Source organism: Hyperolius riggenbachi, chromosome 5 (genome assembly GCF_040937935.1).
Source record: "Hyperolius riggenbachi isolate aHypRig1 chromosome 5, aHypRig1.pri, whole genome shotgun sequence".
In the NCBI taxonomy this organism is placed as follows: Eukaryota; Metazoa; Chordata; class Amphibia; order Anura; family Hyperoliidae; genus Hyperolius; species Hyperolius riggenbachi.
In genome coordinates this window covers 33,304,757-33,318,500 of record NC_090650.1, presented here as the reverse complement: position 1 = coordinate 33,318,500, position 13,744 = coordinate 33,304,757, and the positions used below count along the sequence as shown (strand labels likewise).

Sequence of the window (13,744 nt, the reverse complement as noted above, 5' to 3'; positions counted from 1 at the left end):
CATTGAGGTTGGCCTGCGACTAGGTCCCAATGTACAATTTCAGCCCACTTTGCATTTGAGTTTGACACCCCTGAACTAGGCTGTAAAGAGTTTCTGAGTGTAACAAGGCTCCACTTTAAGGGCGTGTTCACACTAGGAGCGTTTTCACTTTTTTTTTTTTAAAAGACCAGGCGATATTTAAAATCACTTTAAAAGCGCTTGTGCAATGTTGCTGTATGTGAGTGTTCTCACATGAGCAATGAGCTTTCTTTCTGAGCGCAAACGCGGCTCCTGCACCATTTCTAGAGCATTTGCGCATCGATGCAAGGCTTAGGAAAATCTCTAAGCACTTGAAAAAGCGATTTTGGGAGCGCTTTTGTAAAAAATAAGATTAAATAGATTCAAAGAGTTCACTTCCTGATTGTGTTCAAATAAAATTAAAAAAAAGCACTAATCGCCAAACAAAAGCTCTAACAAAAGCGATTGGATAAATCGCAAATGTCTCAGAAAGCAAAGGGAAAATCGCTTTGAAAAGCGCTCACAAAAGCGCTAAGCCCTTGCGATTTATAATGTGAACTAGGCCTAGAAAAGGACGAGCTCCTTTTTCCTCTGGTGTTATCAGGAAGTGGCAGTGACAGTTGTGAGCCCCGCGTGTGCCTCTGATCCGCCGCCCGGGGCACACAGATCCGCTCCCCGACACTAACGCCATCAGGCATGAAAAGCCTTCTCTTTATAACAGCGCTGGAGCGGCGAAAAAAAAGGCGGCGGGTACAGGAGCAGCGCGGCGGCAGCGGCCATCTGTTCCAGCGAGGAGCCGTGTGCGGCAGCGATCATTACACACGGTAAGTAATACTCGGAAGCTGTTCATTTTTAACAGCATAAAGCTGGGCTGTCCATCCTGATAATGGCCCCCGAATCACGCTGAGGCAGGTGCGGCCTGCAAACATCCATCTTCTGTGTTTCTGTAAACAAACATTAACCGCGGCCGGCGCGCCTGACAAGCCGTATGCTGATGTATGACTGTACCCGGCAGCTGCTCGCTGCTATGTCTCTACACGTCAGCAGAGAGAAACTCTGCGCTTGTTAAAGGGAACCTGAACTGAGTAAAATTATTTAAAATAAACACATGACGTAGCTGCAAATAAATATTGCATACTTACCTCACCATCAGTTCCTCACCATTTTCTTCTTACAGCGATCGTTCCAGTTCTGACAAGATCTTGTCAGAACTGAAATATACCAGTTGCTGTCAGTTATATATCACCAGCTGTCAGTTACAACTGTAAACCCTAAAAACACATCTGCTTGATATTACTTGGCACCTGCCTGTGACAAGCCACAAAAACAGGTTGATGTCAGACACACTTTTCTGTGCTAGCAAGGCAATAGCAAATAGATGGGTTCCTCCACAAGCCCCCTGCTTTGAATTACTTCACCATATATATAAAAAAATAATAATATATGCCCACAGAGGCAAAATCCGTGAAACATTTTGATGGAAGTGGACAGGGGCGTTCCTCCCAAGAGGCAACCCGAATGATGTTCATCAGCTGGCATCATGCGTCAGGCTGCGTCCTGCTCGCCCCCCTCCCTCCCCCGGGTCAGTGCTCATTTATCTTCTGAGTCGGCGCCCACCTCCTACAGGAAAGTCCCAGGTCCCCCGCTACTACTACACCTCAGATTAGCGGTGACCCACATTACTGCAGTGAAGAGAGGCGCACATACAGGAAATGCTTCCTGTATATGCGTCGTTACCAGGGGAACAGCTCTCCTCTCTTTACTGCAGCACTGCGGGTTGCTGCTGATCTGAGGTCTAGTAGTAGTGTGGGGACCTGGGACTGTCCTGGAGGAGGTGGCCACTGACTCAGAAGGAGGGGGGACCTATACCTGGCTTCCCATAATGGGGGCACCTATACCTGGCCACCTACCTACCTATACTGAGAGTGTTGTTTTTTTGGTTGCACAACAGCTATAACATGCGGTGCAAATGGTCAGGTGCTGTGCGATCATTTCAAAATGGGGGGGAGGAGTCACCTTAACAAGTTTACCTCAGACAGCAAAAAGTCTAAAATCAGACCTGGATGTGAATGAATAATCTTCACAGTGGGAATTAAACAGGAAATTAAGAAGACTGATAGCACACCTGAACTGAGAGAGAGGGATGGAGGCTGTCATATTTATTTCCTTGTAAACAATACCAATTGTCTTGCCTGCTGACCCTTTGCCTCTACTACTTTTAGCCACAGACCCTGAACAAGCATGCAGCAGATCAGGCGTTTCTAACTGAAGTCTGAATGGATTAGCTGCACTCTTGTTTCAAGTGTGTGATTTAGACTTTACTGCAGCCAAAGAGATCAGCAGGAGGACAGGCAACTGGTTTGTAAGGAAACAAATATGGCAGCCCCTACTGTATATACCTCATACTTCAGTAGTCCTTGAAACTCACTAGTTCGTCATAAGGCTCTGCCCTTTCTCATTGACATTCAGGAAGGTATTATCTCAAAATATTAGTGTTTTTTTATTCTTGCATATCAGTGAAATCTCATATTTGTTTTAGCAGCAGGAGTATAATGGACTCTCTCTTTGTTGTGGTGCAGAAGGCCTGTTTATGGAGTCACCTGTAACCAACACATGTAAGTCTAAATGTCACATTAACCTAAGATTTGCCAGTGCCACTTGCACTTGTGTAGTGATTTAGAATTTTTTATTTAATTATTATTCAGTGTTTACTGTAGAACGCGTCATCTTCCGCAGCACCGTACAGAGTAAGACATGTTTTTCTTTAAAGATTATTATGCTGTTGCTTATCTTTTAGAGCAGAGAGGAAGTTCTGAGTTCAGGTCCAGTCACTTGTTCTGTACATACTGGTGATACTCTCTGTATTCAAAATCATATCCCTCTCAGTTCAGGTGTCCTTTAAAAGTGGATCCGAGATAAACTTTTACTCATTGCATAATTGTGTTCCTTACATATAGTTTATAGGGCAGTTCTCAAGCCAAATACTTTTTTATGGCTTTAAAACCCTAATTCCCTATAAACTAAACAAGCCTCGTCCACAGCTCCTCCAGCGCCTTGGCACTCTCAGCCTTAGTGGCAAGGGCTTATGGGAGCTCAGTCTGGGCAGGAGGAGGATGTTACTATCCAGAGATTTCAGAGGCAGAGGGGAGGAGAGACGAGTGAAGTTTTCACAGGCTGAGGTGTAGAGATGCAGAGCAGCTTGCCTGTGTGTAATGATCACAAGCAGAACATGGCTGCTCTCATTGTATCACAGGAAGAAATAATCATCTACTGTTGAAGAGGTTTGCAGCTAGATTTGCTGTGTAAACTATGTAAACTTTAGATAAGCTATATAGACAAGTTACTTGTTATAGTTAGTTTTTCATCTTGGATCCGCTGTAAGATGTGGGCATACCACCAGGGCTGTGAAGTCGGTACAAAAATCATCCGACCCCAACTTCTCAGTTTATGAAAGCACCAACTTTCACTCCAGGTACCCACAATTGCTCTGACTCCCCAGTCCTGCATACCACCACCAGTATGCGTGGTACAGGTGCTTTGAATCTATCCGCACAGCTTCTTCAGGGTTAAACGGAACCTCTACGCTCATTAGCATATGTCTGTTGAAGTGCTGATAGCATCTGGGTGTAGGGAGATGATCCTTGCCTATTACTGTTATGTAAATATTGCCAGAGATAAGCTTGTGTTTATGAATAATGCAAAATCAGTGAGGGCTGCTTGACTGTATGCAGGAGTGGCAGCCCATCTGCAATGTCAAGCACGGCACAGTGGTGTAGCAGGTAATACTCTCACCTTGCAGCTCTAAAGCCCCATCTACACCATACAATTTTTCGTCCGATTCGATTAGATTCATTGATTTGATTCAATGCAATCCGACATGTCCGATCGTGATTTGATTCGATTCAATTTGCCATTGTTTTACAATTCAAATTGAATCGAATCAAATCCCGATCGGACCTGTCGGATTGAATTGAATCAATGAATCGAATTGGACAAAAAAACTGTATGGTGTAGATGGTGCTTAAAGATTTGGCGGCCAATTGACCATCCAATTCAATAATTATCGAATCGGATGAAAATTGATGTGCTAAAAGCATGCCCGACTGTCAATGTGACCAATTCCGGGCCAAAATTGGTCACAAGTATTGATCGGATATGCTGGTAAAATCTTGGGCCGACATGCTCGATGGGGTGCGCGACAGTAACCACATGCGATATACATGAACTATGAACGCAATAGAACCCCCCCAGTCCACATCCCCCCAAATGTAGATGTACCCTCCTGCATTAACCACTTCAGCCCACACAGGGTTGAAATTTTTTTGCATCTGAGCAACTTTCACCTCCCATTCATTTGCCAATAACTTTATCACTACTCATCACAACGAATGGATCTATACCTTGTTTTTTCCGCCACCAATTAGGTTTTCTGTGGGTCATACATTTTGCTGAAAATTAATTTATTCTAAATCAATTTTAACAGGAATATTAAGAAAGAAATGGAAAAAAATCATTATTTCTCAGCTTTTGCCCATTATAGTTTGAAATTCATACATGCTACCGTAATTAAAACCCATGTACTTTATTTGCCAATTTGTCCTGCTTATTACACCATTTAAATTATGTCCCTATCACAATGTATGGCGCCAATATTTTATTTGGAAGTAAAGGTGCAATTTTTCAATTTGTGTCCATCACTATTTACAAGCCCATAATTTTTTTAAAATATATTAATATACTCATTTGACATGCATATTTATAAAGTTCAGACCCTTAGGTAACTATTTATGTTTTGTTTTTTTTAAAAATTGTATGTGGGTAATTTTTGGTGTGGGAGGTAAACAGGTAATTTTTAATGTAAAAGTGTATATGTGTAATGTAAAATGTATGTGGGTGTAGTTTTACTATTTGGCCACAAGATGGCCACAGTCAAAAAGTCCTGGGAGCGATCGAGCTCGCTCCCCGGAAGAAGTGTGAAGCAGGGGAACTTTTTGAGGGGGGGTACGATCAGTGAAAGGGAATTTTAATCCCTTTCATTGATTGCTGGGCTAACGGCCGGTAGCGGGAGCACGCACGGGGGGCACACGGGAGCGCGCGACCCGCGGGAGTGCGCGCAGCATAACTGGACGAGAAATTTCGTCCACTTAGGCTTAAGTGGTTAAAGTGAACCTCTGGACTAAAAATCTACTCAGCAGCACTGAAAAGGCTTGGTGTTTCTTAACAGTTTCACAGCATCAGAACTTTGTTTTTCTTACCAAAGCATTGTTTTTAGTTGCATTTTTATCTAAGCTCCGCCACATCAAAGAAAAAAAGCCCGGGCTTTTTTTCCCTGATGCTGTGCAAAGCATGATGGGATTTCCTATGTTATTCACGTTGCCTAGCAACTGGGAGGGGTAATCAGCACATAGGACAGTTGGAACTGTGTCTCATGCTTCGTCACCTCCTTTCAACCAAAAAGATGGCTGCCCTCATGAAATGAAACATTTGCCTGTTCTTTTAAAACAGTGTGGTTAAGAGATTATATTACCCATCTATTTTAATTAACATAACTAATGTAACTTAATGACAGTATGTTTGTTTAGGCTGAAGTTACTCTTTAACTACTTTACCTGTCCAGTGTGCAAACTGCTCTTCCGGATTTGCGCCCCACGTCGTCACACACGCGCCCCTCGTGCAGTACGCCGGCAACCACATGAGGTGCAGAGGAGGGGTGCGGACACGGTGGCGGACACCACACAGGTAAAGTATTAATGCAGGGGTCCTGAAGGGTACATCTACATTTGGGCGGACGCGGCTGGTGGCGGCGATGTGATGTCACAAGGCCAACTCCCAAAAGATTTCATACTGAAGTAGATCGGGAATCGCTCTGCGGTTTATGACGGCCAACAAGACTCTCTCCAATCAGAGAAGGAGATCTGTTTATTGGTCGATCGGCTGCCAAAATCGCTAGATGTGTGGGTACCTTAAAGCGGACCTGAACTAAGAACTTCCTTTCTGCTCTAAAAGATACGCAACAGCATATCCTGCAATAAATCTGCAGTGTCGCTACTTCCTGCTTTCATGGAAGCAGACATTGTTAATATCCTGTGTTTACAAATTAGCTGCTCTGCTGAGGCAGAGGAGATTCTTGAGCTGACACAGCTGAGTGATCAAATTACAGTGGCGATTAGAAACAGACAGGCTAAACTCTAAATACATTCAGGGTGCATTTCTCTCGGTCTTTCTTCCGTCCTGTGCAAGAGTTCAGGTCCACTTTAAGCTTTGAAGGGTTGAATCTGGGCCAGGACACTATCTGGAGTCACACCCAGAAGGCCAAAATCGGTCGAATGGTTCAATCCTGAATGCTGGAAAATCTCTCGCCACATGCGTCGATGTCACATGATACAGGCCCTCATGGTGGCGCCGGTGTAATGTCTGATTGCGCTGCCCGGAATCTCCCTTCCACACTGAGTAGCACGCATGCTCAGTGTGAAGTTAATGATGCTGCTGGAGATAAAATACGAAATATCTCCGCTCCCACACCTCTTACACTCCCCAAATTTTCAGGGTAGGGAGGGAACCTCCCGAACGACCTTTATGCCAAATTGCAGCCCCCGAGACCCGTTGGTTCAGGAGATAGATTAGAGAAATCTATCTCGGGAACCAGCGGGTCTCGGGGGCTGCAATTTGGTATAGAGGTAGTTCGGGGGCTCCCCTCCCTACCCTGAAAATTTGGGGAGTGTAAGAGGTGTGGGAGCGGAGATATTTAGTATTTTACCTCCAGCAGCATCATTCTTTAGGAAATGTGGCCGCACAGTCTCCTACTGCGCATGCGGGGCAGCGCAAATCCACAGGCAGCGCAATCAGACACAACACCGGACATCAGAGCAGGCCAGGGTTCTCCTTTAACAATTCTCTGACCCCCTGGCGCACCGCCCACGTGTCCCTGTCACGCTACACACCAGCTATGACGGCGGGATAATGAAGTGTGAAGTGTTGATGTCACCGTGTACCAGTCGCTGGTCTCAGTCCAAAGTCTGCTGCATCCATCATCTCTGCAAGATCAATCGCCAAGCAGAAAACGTCCTCTTGTTCATCAGATAAGCCACCCACCAGCGCTGACGTCACCCCGTCCCATAGCGCTGTCACCGTCTCGCAGCGAGACGCCGGCTCATCAAATGCGGGGAGCGACGAGCGGGTTTATTTATCTAGTCTAAATAACACGGCGCACTTAATAATTCATAGACACCGGCAGCTGCACAGAGTGACAGTAAACAATGTACCTCTGGAGGGACTCCTGTTTCCTCTTCTCTCGCTCCAGGATTAGAGTCTCCTCTTCTGCTTCCAGCCTGATAGAAAGAACAACATAAAATAGGAGCTGTCACATTCTGGGGAGCAGCATTGGTCTGTTGTTTTTATTCATTCAGGGCCCTTTTCCACTAGCAACCGCAATCACAAATCACAAACGCCAGTGATTGCGATTGCGATTTTTCATTAATTCTGTTATGCGATTGCGATTTGCGATTTTCATTTGCATTGCATTATCATTGTAAAAATCGCTCCAGCAAGCGATTGCGATTTGCGATTAGCGATTTCCAAATCGAATCACTGTAGTGGAAAATACTTCTCATGCTTTCTATGATAAAGTAACAACCCTAGCGATTTAAAAATCACTAGCGATTTGCGATTTTGCGATTCAGCAATCACAATCGCTCTAGTGGAAAAGGGCCCTAAGAGGGCCTGTTGACAACACACAGAGAAGCAGCTTGCTCTGTCAGTTACAGAAATACGGAGATTGAAGCCCACATCATGGCACCCACTATAGGACCTACTTAAAGTGTAACCATCGGGCATCAAATAAAAAAATCAATTATTTTTATCTGGTAGACAAGTAATAAGGATGCTAACCAGGCAATCCTAAAGTTAAAATGACTGTTACTTTTCTTGTTGATCAATGATCATTCCCCAGTTTACTTTAATCTTATTTGGTACACACAAAATTTGGTACACAAAAAGGAAGTTGCAGGGCATGCTGGGTTGTCCTTTTTTGCCTCTCTATTTCCCCTCAGACTTAACTAATGCAGCCTGATTGGCTGAAGCCTCTTTCCCTCCTGTTTTCCCCTCCCACACCACTGTTCCTCTCTGATTGGCCAATTTTTCTCATGCTGAGACAATGCACTTTCTATAGTGGAGGGCGGGCAATGCATACAGAATCAGGCAGAGGAGAGTAAGGGAGGAAATGACATCAGGATTGGCTTCAAAATAGCCACAGTAAAAATGGGAAACGCTAAGAAAGATTGTCTCTTTTTTTTACTGTAGAAAAATCACTAAAATCAAAATATGGACAGTGCAATGCACTTATGTAAGTAGAGCAAGTATGTATCTACTTATATATGTGCTTTTTTTTCTTATCTTGGCGAGGGGGAAGCAGAGGCTTCCCCCGGGCTCTTAACCCTCCAGGATCCAGCACTGGCAGCCCCCGAACACCCCGTGCAGCAATATTTACAATCTGCGCTCCCAGCTCAGGCAAGTATCAGATTTCCGATCGGCTCAGGAAGAAATAAATAGTCGAGCCCGATCGGGTGCGCTCTACTGTGCAGGTGAGCAGATACCACAGAGGGCGATATCACCAATATCGGTAAACTAAGAGGCCACTTACCGCCCAGCACTGGAGCTCTTCCTGCAATAGCAGCAATAACAGCAGCAGATGGTGATCCCCAACAAGATGGCTCCCGCCACCACAGACATGGCGATTATCAGCGCCTCAAAGTTTACTGCAAGACAGGAACAGAACAACAAACCATTGTTAAACGCTATGGAATAATGTACAGCTGACAGAATAGCACATAGATCATTCTCACAACAAGAGCTAAAATATGACAAATATTCAGATTCTAGGACAGGAAATGGAATTTTTAATGATTCCGTTGATGCAAATTTTGGTGGCTATTGAAGCAAAATTTGCACATTTATATATTTTTTGACTGATTCAGACTGGCCACTGCTTAACATAACTGCCATCATGTATGGCACAATACGTAATCCCAACCAGGGTACTATCTGCAAGGAGTTTGTATGTTCTCCCCGTGTCTGTGTGGGTTTCCTCCAGGCACTCCAGTTTCCTCCCACATCCCAAAAACATACAGATAAGTTAATTGACTTCCCCCTAATGCTGGATACACATCATGCGTTTTCGCGTTCGATGCGGCCGTCGATTCGCGTCGATTCGATTATTTCCGAACATTTCCGAACGAATTTCGATGATTTTTAGGTCGAATGCCATGTAAAGTATGGCAAATCGACCTAACAATCCATCGAAGCTTGAATCGGACATGTTGGAAATAATCGAATCGACGCGAATCGACGGCCGCATCGAACGCGAAAACGCATGGTGTGTATCCAGCATAAAATTGGCCCTAGACTACGATAAATACACTACACGATACATACATAGATATATGACTATGGTAGGGATTAGATTGTGAGCTCCTCAGAGGGACAGTTAGTGACAATATTATATACTCTGTACAGCACTACGAAAGATTTCGGCAATAATAAAATAATAATAATTACCTAAGAGGCATCCGTCATCGTCCTCTGGTCCCATTATCAAGCGCGGACCTTCCCTAGATTACTGACAAGAGCTTGTGGGTAATCTGATCTGGGCCGGCACCAGGGATATAACTAAAAATTATGGGGCCCCCCCGAAAAACTTTGGTTGAACCCCTTAAAGGGTCCGTGAACAGGTGATAAAAACAAAATTTACACTTACCTGGGGCTTCCTCCAGCCCAACGTAGGCCGCAAGGTCCCCTGGCATCCTCCTGGCTCCTTCCCTGGTCCCGATCCTGGCTCCAGTTACACAACAACTTCCACCTGAAGTCGTCAGGTCCTCTTCCCGCTTCCATGTATAGCGCCATTACGCCGACACGTAGACGGCCGGCGTAATGGTACTATACACGGAAGCGGCTGTAACCGGAGCCAGGATCGGGACTAAGGAAGGAGCCAGGAGGATGTCATGGGACCTCACAAACTACGGTGGGCTGGAGGAAGCCCCAGGTAAGTGTAAATTTTGTTTTTTATCCCCTGCTCAGGACCCCTTTAATGTTCAAAACCCTTCCTTTGCCTCTTCTTGGTGACCCTCACGGCCTGGGGGACCATCTTACAAGGGTCATAAAACAACTTTGGCCATCATGATCTTCACACCCACAATATGTGTAGCCACAAATCACCTGATCTGGAGTACCAGAGAAAGGTAAGGTTATCAGTTGGGCCCCCCCTCACACCTGTGGGCCCTCCTGCAGTCCCAGTTACACCCTTGGGGGCTGCACTTCTCTTGAAGCATGGCCGCAGCGGCACAGTAAGAAGCATTCACTCACGCACAAGAAGAGGAGCGCGACCCCGATGCTCCTGTGCGCGCTCCCGCAAGTGTTCTCATCCCGCCCGTTAGTAGACAGATCACTAAATGGGAACACACACCGATCTAAGTGCCTGTGGTTATTGACTAAAGTGAAAGTAATAACATACACACATTACTTCCTGTAACGCATGTATGGAGTAAACATTACATATTAGGCATACACTGGGGGGACATCTAGTGGTCAAATAGTAAATTACACCCTAATACATTACATTGCATGCTTCTCCCATTAAAATTAACCCCTTACCTTCCCCACTCTCGCACAGTTACCAAAATAAAACAAAATAAAACATATATACACACATACATATACACATATATATATACACACACACACACATATATATATATATATATATACATATACATAAATAGTAACCTTAGGGACTCAACTTTTTTTAATATGTATGACCTGAGGGTATATTACTGTAGGGTACTGTATTGTAATTAGTGACGAACACAACACAAAGCTGAAAAAATACACCTTTATTTCCAAGTAAAATATTGTTACCATACATTGTACTAGGGACATAATTTAAACATTGTAATAACCGTGACAAATGGGCTTTATCTACAGTAGCACATTTTATATTAACCACCCTGGCGTTCTATTAAGATCGCCAGGGCGGCTGCGGGAGGGTTTTTTTTAAATAAAAAAAAAAACGATTTCATGCAGCCAACTGAAAGTTGGCTGCATGAAAGCCCACTAGAGGGCGCTCCGGAGGCATTCTTCCGATCGCCTCCGGCGCCCAAAATAAACAAGGAAGGCCGCAATGAGCGGCCTTCCTTGTTTTGCTTACATCGTCGCCATAGCGACGAGCGGAGTGACGTCATGGACGTCAGCCGACGTCCTGACGTCAGCCGCCTCCGATCCAGCCCTTAGCGCTGGCCGGAACTTTTTGTTCCGGCTACGCTGGGCTCAGGCGGCTGGGGGGACCCTCTTTCGCCGCTGCTCGCGGCGGATCGCCGCAGAGCGGCGGCGATCAGGCAGCACACGCGGCTGGCAAAGTGCCGGCTGCGTGTGCTGCTCTTTATTTGATGAAAATCGGCCCAGCAGGGCCTGAGCGGCAGCCTCCGGCGGTGATGGACGAGCTGAGCTCGTCCATACCGCCCGGCTGGTTAAAACTATAATGGCCGAAAACTGAGAAATGATTTTTTTTACATTTCTTATTATTCCCATTAAAATACATATAGAATAAAATAATTTTTAGCAAAATGTACCACCCAAAGAAAGCCTAACTGGTGGCAGAAAAAAAAAAAGAACACAGATCATTTTGGTGTGATAAGTAGTGATAAAGTTATTAGTGAATGTAAGGGAGGAGCTCTGAAATGTGAAAATTGCTCTGGTCTATAACGGGAAAAACCACTCAGTGGGGAAGTGGTTAAAGTAGACCTGGACTCTTGCACAGGACACATGGAAAACATAAAGAAATGCACCCTGTATGTATTTAGAGAGTTTAGCCTGTCTAATTCCCCCTCATCTGTGTCTAATCACAACTGCAATTTGATCTCTTAGCTGTGTCAGCTCAGGAATCTTCTCTGCCATGGCAGAGCAGCTGAATTGTAAACACTGCATGTTAACCCTATGTCTGCTTCCATGAAAACAGGAAGTAGACACACTGCAGATTTATTGCAGAATTTCTAGCAGCTGTATGTTTTTCTTGAGAGGTTATGTTGTTGCTTATCCTTTAGAGCAGAGAGGAAGTTCTGAGTTCAGGCCCGCTTTTAGTCCAGTATGAGTGCACTACCTGATGATAAAAGTCTTGTGAAATCTCAGCTGAACACTGTGGTTTTTATAAAAGCTGCAGAATCCCAGGAGCTGGCTGCTCACCAATAATTGCTGCATTACTGCAGGAGGCGGGAGCTTTCACCACGCTCCCCCGCAGAAGCACTAATCCCCACCCAGCATGCAGCAGCAATGTGTCACAGAACAGAGCTGTGATCTGGAGGGGATTGGCTTCCCTGGGTGGCAGGGAAGGAACAGATCCACAATAACATTTTATCTGAACAGGAGAGGCCTGACGTAGGATATCATCTCTGCTACACTGCGACAATATCTATGAGGCAGGCTGCAGCGCTCTTTACATTGCAAACAAGACAGTGTGCTGGCTATGGGACTGTCTATACAGTGCCTCTCTTGTAGTGACCCGCATGGCCTGATTTCAGGCAAGGCTACAAAGGCCATGGCCTAAGTCACCAGGAAGCAAGGGGCGTGTAGCGGGCTGGCACACTCATGGAGTCAAGCTGCCAATCATGTGATCTACAGCAGTCGGGCAAGTGTCTGGGATTCAGGATGAAAGGGCAGCAAACGTGGGCAGCTTATTGTCTGTGACCTGAGCTGTCATTCATCATCACCGTCGGCCGCTCTTCGAGTCCAACTCCGCCCTCCACCCAGCTCCTACCTATCAGAGCGGAAAGCGTTGATTTGGCCCATAAATGGAATAAAAAAACATCATTCCAATCATTTCAGATGTAATCGATCCACAAACAGATTGCTAAAACGATTTACAAATTGGTCATTTGTAGTCAATTGACACCAACAACACTGCCCAATCCAATCAATCGGAAGGTTGATCGTTCGGTAAAATTGCATCATTAATAAGCAACTTTAAATACGATTACTGGGACCAATAAGAGTGTGTGTATGTGGTGGGGGGGTTTGCCGTTTGTTAGGAGGCGGCGGCAATAGAGGCCTTGGGCGGTAAAAAGTACAAATCTGGCCATGGTGACCATCTAGTGCAGTGGTGGCGAACCTATGGCACGCATGCCAGGGGCGGCAGTCAGAGCCATCTCTGTGGGCACACGTACCATCTCCCCAGCTAGTGGTGTAGGGATCAGAAGATAAAGGGGTCCGCCGCAGACCTCTCTTGCTACCCATACTGGGGGGCACATCTGGCTGTTTATACTGGGTTCTTCTCTTGCTACATATACTGTAGGGCTACTTCTGGATACCTCTGCTGGGGGGCCCTTTTTCTCACCTAGCACCGGGTAGGCTACCTATACTGGGAGGCCCTCTGGCTACCCATACTGGGGGGCTTCCTAATGCAGGTAGTAAGTCTGGTTATGTATACTGGGGGACAAGCCAATATTTGGCAGTACCTATAGCTACCTATACATTAGTATTTAGATGAAATTGCCATGTTGGGACTTTGTGATTGATAGGTGGGTTTGGGGCTGCAGTTTGGGCACTCGTTCGATGCACACCCATCCCGGCTTCATCAGTCTCCCAGCGGCGATGGCCGCTCGGAGACTGTTAGACGGCGAAACCCCCGTCTATTTACACTGTACAGCGCTGCGATCTACAGCAGCTCTGTACTGGGAGCCAGGAGAGCTATCGGCTGTCAGAGGAT

At 45.6% G+C, this 13,744-nt stretch overlaps 1 protein-coding gene and 1 long non-coding RNA gene across 2 annotated transcripts in view; one reads left to right on the top strand and one right to left on the bottom strand.

The window, feature by feature from the left end:
- LOC137518114 (pituitary tumor-transforming gene 1 protein-interacting protein-like) overlaps positions 1–13,744 on the bottom strand; it is an 89,894-nt gene that overhangs the window by 33,047 nt on the left and 43,103 nt on the right. Inside the window, exons 4-5 of the mRNA XM_068235470.1 lie at positions 8,636–8,750; positions 7,260–7,325 (exon numbers count right to left, since the gene is read on the bottom strand). Coding sequence (XP_068091571.1) covers positions 7,260–7,325; positions 8,636–8,750 — 181 coding nt within the window. The remainder of the gene's footprint in view (positions 1–7,259; positions 7,326–8,635; positions 8,751–13,744) is intronic.
- Positions 1–13,744, top strand: part of LOC137518115 (uncharacterized) — a 215,036-nt gene that overhangs the window by 183,217 nt on the left and 18,075 nt on the right. The window contains exon 3 of the long non-coding RNA XR_011020738.1: positions 2,537–2,612. This is a non-coding gene — a long non-coding RNA (uncharacterized lncRNA). The remainder of the gene's footprint in view (positions 1–2,536; positions 2,613–13,744) is intronic.